Source organism: Microtus pennsylvanicus, chromosome 9 (genome assembly GCF_037038515.1).
Source record: "Microtus pennsylvanicus isolate mMicPen1 chromosome 9, mMicPen1.hap1, whole genome shotgun sequence".
NCBI lineage: Eukaryota > Metazoa > Chordata > Mammalia > Rodentia > Cricetidae > Microtus > Microtus pennsylvanicus.
In genome coordinates, this window is record NC_134587.1 from 58,192,157 (window position 1) to 58,204,720 (window position 12,564).

General features: G+C 43.9%; 1 protein-coding gene across 2 annotated transcripts in view; it reads left to right on the forward strand.

The window, feature by feature from the left end:
* The window catches only part of Myo16 (myosin XVI), a 418,849-nt gene that overhangs the window by 290,332 nt on the left and 115,953 nt on the right, over positions 1–12,564 (forward strand). For both annotated transcript variants that reach the window (XM_075986134.1, XM_075986133.1), the window contains exons 24-27: positions 1,985–2,060; positions 6,460–6,632; positions 9,918–9,998; positions 10,277–10,482. In XM_075986134.1, coding sequence (XP_075842249.1) covers positions 1,985–2,060; positions 6,460–6,632; positions 9,918–9,998; positions 10,277–10,482 — 536 coding nt within the window. The remainder of the gene's footprint in view (positions 1–1,984; positions 2,061–6,459; positions 6,633–9,917; positions 9,999–10,276; positions 10,483–12,564) is intronic.

The window sequence follows — 12,564 nt, forward strand, 5'->3', positions numbered from 1 at the left end:
ATGGAGGTCAGAAGAAGACATAAGCCTTGACAGAAACAAGAAGGAAAATAAATGTGTTTCCAGAAAATCAGTTTAGTCTTGTTTATGCGTGCACATGCGTGTGTGTGCATGCCTATGTTTATAAATGTGTGTGTGTGTGTGTGTGTGTGTGTGTGTGTGTGTGTGTTTCATTTGGAACCATTAGATTCTCATGCAGGAAATAGACTGGTATTATAGACTAGAACCATATAATAAAGAGAACTATACCCCAGAGGCCTAGGGCTTCTGTGTAAATGGCATTCCCCTCTAACAGTGGAGTTGGCATAAACTCAGCTGAGAAAGTAGAAAGAAGAACTGAACTTTTGGTCTTTTTATTATTTTAATTATGATAACAAGCAGTAGTACTATTCACTAGTATGAATTACTAAGTCTAAAAAGTGGGAACTGAGGAGACAAATGCAGGGGCAATCCTCGGGCAGACATCCTGGTCATTAAAGCTCTCCACCTTCACAGCATGCAGAGGATGAAATGAAGAGCTATTTGGAAAGGAAATTAGAGCCCAGAGATGTTTTCATGTAAGAGAGTCTTAGTCTTTCCCTGAAAGCAAGAAATACGGTCAGCTGCTAAGGATGAGAGAAATTAGAGATGGTGCTGGGAACTTGAAGACCAGCAAAAATATTTCTGACAGTTCCAGGATGTACCGTGATGCGATGTCATCAAATAGTGAGTTGGGAAACTGAGAAAGCAGGACTGATCTGAAACCTCAGTGTGCGGTGGTGGGCACAGAGGACGAGGGACTGCCCTGTCCCTGCTGTCCCAGTCAGGGATGTGGAAGCACTCCAGTGCCAGCTAGTGCTCCTACGGTCAGCCTGAGGTCCAGGGCCTGGGGGAAGTTAGAGAAGCAGCCCCTCTGAGCTCTTGAGGAGTTGGGGAATACTAGGAGGGTGGGGCAAGCTCAGAGCGAGTGAGGAGATGCCATGGGCTGTCCCATAGGAGGGCTGTGGCTTAAATACCTGGTGTTGGAGTACTGCCAATTGTCTGCACCAGGAACATGTGAAGCCAGGAAGAGGGATGTTGGGAGAGGGGAATGCAGACACAATCTTCACAGAAATGTTGCAGGTATCTGGAAGGGTGCTTAGGGAGTCTGGGAAGCAAGCCCAAAGCAGCACCTATTTCTCAGAGACATCGGAGGTTATGCCAGGAGAAGGTGAGTTCATCTGCCATTAATTTTCTAAAAATGGGTTGAACAAGTGACAGCCAGGTCCGGTCAGATGCTGACTCAGCACGTAAACCTTTCTGTCTTAACTTTTGGGCCATCCGCAAAGATGTTCCCACGCATTCTGTCACCAACTTGGCAACATGGGACAGTACCTACCACCATCCTGAAATTTTTAAATTGGAACTTGGGGACATTACAGAGGCTCAACAAAGTCCAAGTGGACATTAAAGGGGCTCATCAAAGCCCCAGATGTTTGAAAAGATGAAGTGGTCTGTCTGTGCGGTGTCACCAACTTGACCTCCCTAACACCGGAAGCACAGAGAAGCTAGGGTTCTGCATTACCTCCATTTTAGTTATGGATTGAGTGAACCTTTATTACACCCAGGAGTCTTCCACTATGGGATGTTCAACTGTGTAAAATACATGCATACATGCATGCTAGGCATGTATGTGTGTGTATATGTGGGTTTGTGTGTATATGTGTATGTGTGTATATCTACTTTCTGACGAGGGTCCCGTCTGGTCATGATCAGCCCTATTGAGAAAAGTCTCTCTGGAGTAGATGAAGCTGCTAACACTTGGCAATGTCTGTCCAGTGAATGCTCATGATACCCAGCTCACATGTTCTGTTCCAGCCATGGGCAACAGGACAACCAGCTTCATTCACCCTTCCATGGAACGTGAACTTCCTGACGGTGCCTCACACAGGGGCCTTTAAAGATCCAACTCAATCGAGTGTGTCACCTTTTATCGTGAAGTGATTTTGTGATTTTTGTCTCGTTACAGGTAATGTATGAAATTGGAGGCGCAGTTGAGAGAAATAAGGACAGCCTTTCGCAGAACCTCCTGTTCGTCATGAAAAGTGAGTCGGTTTTCTCCCCGCACTTATTTCTTGATCTCGGGGTGATTTCCTGTAAAATGTGCTATCATCTAAAGGGCAATTGGAACGTCATTTACTCTCTAACGTTTGGGATAACGAGTTGTTGCCGCGCTGCACGGTGATTACAACCTAATTTGGAGTTCCACAGAAACCCAGATTTGGCTAAGCTTTTGGTGGGCAGGCACGGAAAACACCTTTCCTGTGTCTGCGCATGAATATGGAAGAGCGCGTCCATGGAGACTAACGAAGACGGATGTGGCTCCCGAGCCGATTTCGATCACAGCAGGGCGAATTCCATTACTAAAGATGACCCCAGGTCACAATTAGAGTGGTATTTTATTTTTATGTACGTTCAGTTATGAAGTATTAATGCCCACTAAGTAGAAATCTGATCAATGTGTACATGTATAAATACATACATACATATAAATGTGTACAGATATCTAGACTCCTATTTAGTGAGTATTAATATTTTATGTACACATATCAACTATAATTCTGTACAATACGTAGCACTATATTCTAATTGCATGCCATAATCACACATGTGTGATTCTATCTGTTCTAGTAATCCCTTTCTTAGTAGAGTCCTGGTGATTCATGTTTTTCCGGTAGCCTCTTAAAGTAGGGTTAAGTCTCTGGCTGAGGCAGGGCCATCTGTCTTTCCTGGAAGGACACTTCAGACTCGGTGAAGTAGGTCAACGCTTTGAACTGAAGATCAGACGCCTGCGTCACCACTGACTCGGGACGTCCCTATCCACGTCACGGCCCCATAGTCATGACGCACTGTTTGCACAGTGATTCTCTCTGCTGGCCTCTCAGCCATACAGCTGTTGTGAGCTCTCTGGGCCGGGACCCTGCAGGAGATGATGAAACCACAAGGAAAGGGAGGCTTGACACGCTCATGCTTTCTCACCTGCTAGGAAGCAGCTGGTGGCCCTCCCATGGCAATTATTTCAGCTTTCACTATTGAGGCGCTTCCCTTTGGGTCTCTATGTGAAGGTCAGATACACAGAGCATGGCTTAAACATCACAACCTTGATTTCATTCAGGTATTTTGCAATATTAGAACAGATATTGTGCATAGTTAGAACGAGGAAAGGATGACCAGGGCTGTCTTAATCTGGCTTATCTTATAGAGTGCCCATATTTTCATTTTTTTTCTGTTGCTTACACTCATTAACACGTTAATTTGATTCCAAGAAAACATGGGTGACTATTGTTTAGTTCTCAGCAGGAAGGCTAAATTCACAGTATGCTTTGGCACGTTTGTGATTCGTATGTCAGGTGGTGCGTGCTTTCTGTGGAGAGCACAGGAGGTGTGTCAGGCTTCGGGAGCCATAAGGCCTCCTTGCAGTGAACCGGTGCTGTGGGAACAACAGGGCAGCAGCTATAGACCACGCAAACGTACACAGAACTGTGCTGGGAGCAGTGAGTCCAGGCACATGTGGTGGCCGCGCTTGGCCTACAAACTGTAGTTACTCACCTATGGCATCGTGCCAGCAAAAGAAGCCTGGCTGTGATGGTGTCCTGTGAACCTGCAGGCTGAGACAATGCCACGGATAGTAATTATAAGGACATTTAGCTGACAAACAAGGACCTCCAGTACAGCCCTCTCACAGTGGGAAACCCTGTCAAGCAAGTTGGAGATTTAACTTTGGGGAAGATCTATCTTTGAGGGAGGTGGGGGGGGGGTCTTCTTTTGAGGAAGATAGGGGTCTGCCTTTGAGTAAGGTAAGGGGGATTCTACCTGCCTGAGCCTAAGAGTACAGGGAAATAAAACTGCCTCTTCCTGGAGATTCACTCACTCAGCCCTGAGAGGCAGATGCAGGCGGGATGCCTGCATGTCTACTTTCTGCTGGAGCTCACACAGCCATGGCCAGGGCGCTGACAGGATGTCCCATGAGGCCCTCATTTGTGGCAGAAAGATGCCAGTCCCTGCTCTTAATCATGCTGTCTGACCCTGTGACTTAGAGAAATGGGGCAAAAAATATATGTTGTGGCCTGTACTTATATGTAGTGTTTTTAATTTATTTAATGCACTTCACCCCTATTAGAAGAATGACATTTTTTTTATCATTTATATATGGGCCCTGTCTCTCTCTCTCTCTCTCTCTCTCTCTCTCTCACACACACACACACACACACACACTTTAAATACATATAATAATTGTTCAATTACATGTAATTGTTCAATTATAATTTTCAATTTATATATCTTTAAATGGGTGGTGCCTATTGTTTACATTATTATCTTAGGTAGTTTTAAAAAACTTTTAAATGTAAAGGCTTTTAAAAATTAGAAGTTCCAAATGCTTTTTTTTTTTTTTTTTTTTTGCCTTTACCTCTCCTTCTATCTCTTCTTGTGTTTTCTGGAACATTTTCCTCGCCATGTCTAAGCACCTCAGTGCCCTTCCTGGACATCAGGAAATTATCCTCCATGGACTCAATAAATTACCAAAAGTTTACTCATTGATGCCATGCCCGCGGGGAGCAGGATGCACCTCTGTCGTTCTACCTACCACGAATGTCTTTTCTACGGTTTTCTCCCAGTTAGGGGGTCGGTTCTGCTTCATCACTTTTACCCTCAGGCAGTGCCCCCACTTCTCAGCACCTGTCTGAGCAATGCCCGAGCTGCTGGTTTTGAGCAAGAGTTCAGGGTCAGTTGGTGTTCTCTTATATGAGAGGCTGGAATCCCATGGAAATGAGGGATCCTTTGTGCACTGATCTCCAGGAGGTGATGGTCTGGCTTATCCTGGTAGTGTTCACCTTCTCTGCTGGAATAAGGCTCCTTTGGTTTCTCCTGGTTACATTTTCTTTGTTGTTGGTTTGTAATCTGTGAGAAAGCACTGTGAGACAGAAGAAGCCCTCTGTTCCATCACATTTCTACCCAATGATTTTCTCTAAGAGCCGCGAAGCGAGGGTTTCCCGTCAGCAGTGGTATTCTATTCTAACAGCCCCTCTTTCCCTTTATTAATTAGCCCTTTATTAATAGGATAAGGTGTGGCTATCAGATCCCAGTCCGGTCAACACCCACCTCGCTCAGCACTTGCTGACCACTGGCCTTCCCAAAGCTCTCCAGTGAATCATCATCCCCACTGCAGTGCTGAATCAGCAATTAGTTCTGCTGAAGAACTGGCAGTGCCAAGGCCAGGGCTTGGGTGAGCTCTTATTACTGTGGCTGCATTTTGATTAGGCATGTTTAGTACCCAGAAAGTCTCAGATATACATGTAGATGATGTGTGTTTGTGTAGGTATGTACTAAAGGTAACACATTTATCCTGACACCTGTCATTTTCACCCAGAATTCCAGTGTTCCCTCTTGACTGTTTCTCCCATTGTCTCACTCCCTTCTCTGATACTGTTGTTTCCCTTCTTGTTCACTAATGCATTGAATTTCCATTGAAGATATTACACACACACAGCATGTATACACACCATATACGTATGTGTGTGGTTTGCTGTTTTGTGTGTGGAAAAGGTAGAAACAAACACACTTTGCTGATGAACACTAAGTGTCTGATAGGCTAAACATGATCCTAAGAAATTACGTAAATTATTTCAAATTTTAATTTTGCAGTAATCTTTGAGATATAGCCACTGTCATTTTCATAGTGTTTTTAAAAGGCCACTTGAGCTCAGAAGGTATCCTACATAGGCACACTAGAAGCAGAAGGCACCACCCAGATTCTTAGCCAACACATATATTATTGTTTTTATGCTATTCAAAATATTCATAATCCAAAACCCACCTGCTGGAGGTCTGACCATCCCTTGAGTAGCTGGGCAAGATCTCCTGACACCAGACCATGAGATCTGAATAGTTTGGTGTCAGAATGGGTCACCTCACCACTGTAGCTGAACTCAGAGGGGCTTTTTGGCTACTTTAACCTAATGACAGAAGCAACCAAAGGAGGGCAAGTCACAACAAGTGCTTAAATACTTCTCTGACAGGGTTCACATGGTGAAATGTCTCCTAGATAGGGTAGTTATTTTCTTGCAATGGGGAAGGAATTGCAGCCCCAAACTCATGTTTTTACGATAGTGTCAAGTGCACAAAAGCCTGTCAGGTGCGAGCTGGTAAGATTCAGGGCTGACAACCCAGACAGGAGGATGTATATTCCTTAGAGAGCCATGAGTCACAAGCTCAGGTAGGAAAGCTCTGGTCAAGACTCAAGCCAAGGGCAATGAGAGCCGCCATCGGCCAGGAGAAGCAAATGCGGTGGAGACAACATAGAGCCCAGGACAAAGAAGTCCCCACTGTCCAATAGCAGTGACACTGTCCACACAGAATGGGGGAGGGGCGCTTCCATGGAGAGTGAGCCTAACGTTTGGCAGTGATTTTAATGCCACTTACGATGTTCATCTGTTTATCTCCTAGCGAGTGAAAATGTTGTGATCAGTCATTTGTTCCAGTCAAAACTGTCACAAACGGGATCGCTCATATCTTCCTACCCGTCTTTTAAATTCCGAGGACACAAATCCACCATACTCAGTAAGAGAGCCGCCTCTTCGATGATTGGCGCAAACAAGAATTACCTAGAACTTAGCAAGGTAGGAGTTTCCTTGTTCTTACGTTTGCTTAGAGCAATCTCTTCTTTCTGAAAAGCACTGTCTTACTGCAATGGAAAGATACCCACATTCTACCAGAAGGAACTAGCAGGGAGGATGCTGGCCCGGCTGCCTTTATGTTGCTGTGACCACCACCATGACCAAAAACAACTTAGGGGAGAGAAGAGCTGGTTTCATCTCAGTTCCATGTCTCAGTTCATCTGGGAGGGACATCAGGGCAGAAACTCAAGGCAGGAATCTGAAGCAGAGCCTGTGGAGGAACGCAGCTTGATGTCTGGCTGGCTCACTGGTTCATGCTTAGCCAGGTTTCTCATACAGCACAGCCCAGGGCCACTTGTCCAAGAAATGATACTCACGGTGGGCTGGACTCTACTAAGGAAGACAGTCCCTCACAGACCACTGATAAAGACAGTTACTCAACTGAGACATTTTTTTTCAGGTGCCTTTAGGCTGTGTCAAATTAATAGTTAATGCTAACTAAGATAGGTAGCTTCCAAGGTTACAAGTGGGTAAGAAGCCACAGAAAGAAAGGTTCAGAATAACGACAAGTGTGAGCAGTTTATAGTGTGCTCGTTGGTTGTCTGTGAGACATCCTGCTTATTTTTCCTCTTTACAGCCATCTTTTTGGATGAATGTAAAGGAACTTCAGGACAATTGAATTAGAAGTAGACTTAGTATCTTATCCTATGGATCTGATTGTTCCCAAGGTTCCGAGTCTGCAATTGATAAAATGTCACTTCTCTTATTCTCCCAGGACCAGGACATTTCCACTGTGTAGTTGTAGACTTTGAACTTGCTTTTGTTTTACACTAATTGTTAGTGTGTTTCTTCCACATAGACTTAGGACTAAAGGTTCCATTTCTAAAACCGCTATGAAGAGTTATTCCAAGTGCCTTGGGAATGGATATGCACTGTTTTGTTTCCTGGGAATACAAGAGCAGACTGCCTTCCAGTTTCTTATGTGTGTCTACCAAAATATAGAAGAGGGTGTACATAATTTGGAAGGGACTGAGAACAGTTGATTTTCAAAATGCAGTTACTGAGGCAGGTTGAAACATGCCTTAGCTCTCTAGTTCAAGGGAAAGCATAGTTTGAAATGACAGATTTGTGTGTGTGTGTGTACATGTGTGTATATGTATGAACCTGGATATATGCATGTATACATATACATGTGTACATATGCATAAACCTCTTCGTGTATATTTTATGGATATATGTATACACATGTGGATTTTGTGAGTATGTCTGTGTATGTGGGTATATGTGTGCATATGTATATGCATTGTGCTTCTGTGAATGTCTATGTGTGTACATATACATGTGTATATATGTATGCACATATATGTGTATCTATGTGTATATACATAAATACGTATGTGTATATATGTGCATGTATGGGTATGCTTTTGTGTAAATGTTTATATGTGTGCCCATTGTGTGTGTGCATGTACCTGTGTGAATGCATGTGTGTGTGCCTGTCTGTGTATTTGTTTATGTTCGTGTGAATGTGTGTATGTGTTTGCATGTGTACATGCACAGCATATCTGTGTGTGAGTGTTTGTGTGTACCTGTGTGTATGTATATGTGTGGCTGTATATGTATGTTTATGTGTCCATGCCTGTGGGTGTGCATGCATGTGTGTGTATGCCTGAGTGTGTATGTATGTGCCTCTGTATGTTTCTGCCTGCCTATGTGCCTATGTATGTGTGCATGGTGCTTATGTGTGTATGTATGTGTTGTGTTTTCCTGTGTGTACATGTGCATGCACGTGCCTTTAGTCAGTAGACTGTAGTATCAGTGACCCTTAGGCAAGTTGCAGAGTTTGACTTGGCAGTAATTCCATTTTACGGGCCAGAGAAAGTCCTCTCTACATTAGAAGACAAGGGTTCCCTGTGGGAAGAACTTGATTCCAAGGGTCTCAGCACCTCTGTCCTTTTGTTTTTCATGCAGACTGCACATCCACAATAAGAAATGGCCATACATCTCTGAGCTATAATTTTTAACCTCAATTATTAAGTTCTTGAGACCTGCCTGGGTGCCATTCGGCTTTTCCCTGAAGGAGTAGAGAAGAGATGTAATTCAGGCTGTCCAGAGAGAGGACCCTTTGCCCACCTCCATTGGTGGAGTCTTATTGTCGCGATCCCTTAACCTCTGCTCCCCACTGCCCTTGCTTTTCCCTTCCACTTCTCCCAGTCCTTGTACGTCTACCCTTGGGCCAGAAACTTGGCATTCTACCCATTCCTTAACTGGACATGACTTTGGCACTGAATTTGTAGAAACGGGTGGATGCTGGCTAAGTGTTTCATTTTGCATTCCCTTGTCAGCCGCAATGAATCACTGCCCTGCACAGTTCATCTTAATGGAAGGAAATGAGCTTCTGTCCTCACGGTACCAAGGAGATGACTGTATTTCATTAGCCCCTGTCCTCTTAGCACTACCAAGCAGATAATTGTGTTTCATCAGAATTTTTTCTTCCTCGGTGTTAAGAGGAATTATTTTAGAGTTATGTTAGTCTACACCCTTGTGGTTCTTTGAAATGTAATGTGTCATCTTCCAACCCCTGGTGGGATTTAATTAATTACCCCTGCCCTTTATCTCCTCACTCAGCAGCACCACTTTCGCTGTTTTTTAAATGTTTTTCCATTATCACTTAATCTTTGCTACATATGATGTTTTTCTTTTAAAAGCTGGTTTTATTATTTATTGAAGAACACGGCCTTCTGCCAGTTTCCGAGGATAAGCACCTTACAAACGCATCCCTTTTAGCAACTGAGAAGAAGAAATAAAGGAGGGGGGGAGAATCTCAAGAATGCATCAAACCCACACAAATGTGTAATGACAATTGTCTTAAAGTGAAGAGAGCAAAGTAACAACTCTAAGAGCAAAATTATAGCAAAGCGGCATCTCTTCTGCCCTAAAATAAACTGTTTCACAACTAATCTGAGCAACTTGTGAAAAGCCAGGGCACTGGAGGGATCCTCTTGTATTGGGCTCATCTGACTTTGCCATGAAACTAAGATGGGGCAGGCACTGGTGGTTTTAGCAGGACCCCTGAGGGTGAAATGTTAGCAGCCGTGACTGTGACCTTACCCACAAGGTGCCCATTTCCCAAACTTGAGGTAACATCACCGAAGGTCCTAACTTTTATGACCTTTGGTTTATGTATTTGTCTATAAGTCCATTAATGTGAGCATAAAGCTTAATTTTTTCCTTTTAAACCAGAAGCTAATATGATAAATCTGTCTTCCTTGTCATCCCCCAACACAGTTAATAAAAAAGAAGGGATCTTCAACTTTCCTACAAAGACTGGAACGCGGAGACCCCGTCACCACCGCGTCACAGCTCACGGTCAGTGACGTTCAGATTCGAAAGCTCCATGTTTGTTTCAACTGTGATGTGTTAATGTTGCAGTTTGTTTTCCCTTTCTAACACCTTGAAGAAAGGCCACACACATATGCACACATATGCACACACACGAGCACACACACATAAGATACGCCCGCTGAACCAATGCATATACACAGCTATGCTGTGGATTGCATTCAAGAGCCCCCTGTTTAGACTGTGCTGTATTCCCGCCCACCGTCTCTCTCATGGGAGTCAGCTCTGTTCTTCTCTTTCCGCAGAAATCTCTGGCAGACATCACTGGGAAGCTGCAGAGGGGCAGTCCACACTTCATCCATTGCATCAAGCCCAACACCTCCCAGTTGCCTGGTGTGTTTGATCACTTCTACGTGTCTGCCCAGCTACAGTACCTCGGTGTCCTGGGGCTGGTGAAACTGTTCCGCTATGGGTACCCAGTGCGTCCTTCCTTCGAGGACTTCCTGGCCAGGTCAGTCTGGAGCCGTTATTCTGCCCCCTGCAGAGATGCCACGCTGATGCCATTTTAACAGTCCTTTCCGTTTCCTTTCGAGCATAGCTTTCCGTGGTTCTGCTATCATGGGAAAACAAGACAGTGTGGCAGGCAGTGAAGACTGAGAGAGCTTAGGTAAAAAGTCACCAAACGCACTGAGGACAGGACTTTGGAAACCATATGGTCCCCTCATATGTAGCTATCCGTAAACATAGAGATTTATAAAATTGTGGTATATAGTATTTTCATAAGGTTCATTACTATGATTGGTATAAATGTGGCTATTTTTTCCTTTATCTCGTATGAAGAAGTACAATTTAGGGGAAGGTTACCAAACAACACCGGTGGAACAATTACTCCTCATTTGTGTAAACAGAGGTTTGCTGGAATGTTGTGGGAGCATCTGCTCATATGCTGTTTGTGGCCATTTCTTCATTGTAATGGTCACAGAAATGGTAAACACAGTACAGAATATAGGTAAGGTATTTTTATTATTTGGCCCTACAGAGAAGTTTGCTGACCCTGACATTAGATCATTTAAACTCAGACACACTACGTGCCTTAGCAGTGCACTGATGAGGGGAATGTTGGGAAACAGAACCTTGTGTCTGCAGGGATGAGCCCACTTGCACACAGCAAGCTTCCCCGGAGTCTTCACAACTTCCGCAAAGCTGCGCCAGGTTTAGGGCTATGTATTTGCTCATAAGTATTACATGTGATCTTTGTGTATGTGTGTCAAGGGGAACATATGTCTGCTTACGTGTGTGTGTGTGTGTGTGTGTGTAAGGCACAGACTGACATCTAGTGTCTTCCTTCCATCACTTTCCAATCTTTCTTTTTGAGACAGGGTGTCACATTGAACATGGAACACACCAATTTGGAAAGACTGGCTATCTGGCCAGCAAGCTCCCAGGGGTACCTCTGTTCCTGCTTCCCCAGCGTTAGGATTGTAGGTTGTCTGGCTTTTCCTCATGGATGCCAGTAACCTGAAGTCAGGTTCTCATGCTTGAAGGGGATGGCACTTGAACAAGAAATGTCCCCCACAGCCTCGTGTATCTCAGCAGCTGGTCTCTAATCTACGGTACTGTTGAGGGAGGTCATGAAGCCTTTAGGAGGTGTGGCCTTTCTGGAGGAAGTGTGTCACTAGGGGTGGGCTTTGAGGGTTTATAACCTCTCCCCAGTCCAGTTTGCTCTCTCTTCCTTCTGTGTAGTTGGATCTGGTCTCTCAGCTTTCTTCTTCTGTTACCATGGCTTCCCCATCACTATAGACATCTAACCTTCTAGACCCATTTTTTAATAGCAGCAGAAGAGTAACTAATATAAGAGGCAAGAGCTGAACCAACCAACCATCTTCCCCAACCCATATATCCATAATGTTTTTACATAACCATAAACCTTTGTCTGATTTTCAGAAAATCAATAATACAAATGAATCTACTTTAAAGAGAGTAGCTAATGAATATTAATTTAGCTTACAGATGTATGCTAATGGGCTTTTGCTTGGTCTGGCGTGTAGTCTACTGCTTTGCTATGACTTTATCTTGGATTGAAGATACCCGCAGCCTAGTAGGCAGACACGCGCATGCTCAGCTAAGCAACAGACAGGGTTTGTATTTGAATATGTACTATCTGTCACTGAAGCTCAGGAGGGAGGCCATGCAGAGCTGGCTTTCAGGTGAAGTGAGTATTATTAGTCTTGGTAAAGGAAATAATACTGCTTATGACTATATTTATAGACTGTCTTATAATTTACAGGGAACAATTAAAAAATTGGGACTTAAGCTTGGATATAGCAGTGAACTTCATGGGGCTTGGACAAGAGCGGTGGGGCACATTATTGATTATTGTTCATTAGGATATCTCTTCACCCCTTTTGCCTATTTCCTAAGTAGAAATCAAATCAGTCTTCAGGGATATAGAGCTTTAGAATGGCTCTACATTTTTATGCATTATAATTGGCTTGTTAGAGGTCAGCCCTCCTGTACAAGTGGTCTTTGGGTGAATGAGTTGTAAACCTGCCCCACAGGTAAGTTTTTTAAAAGGTGAAAGATTTATACTATC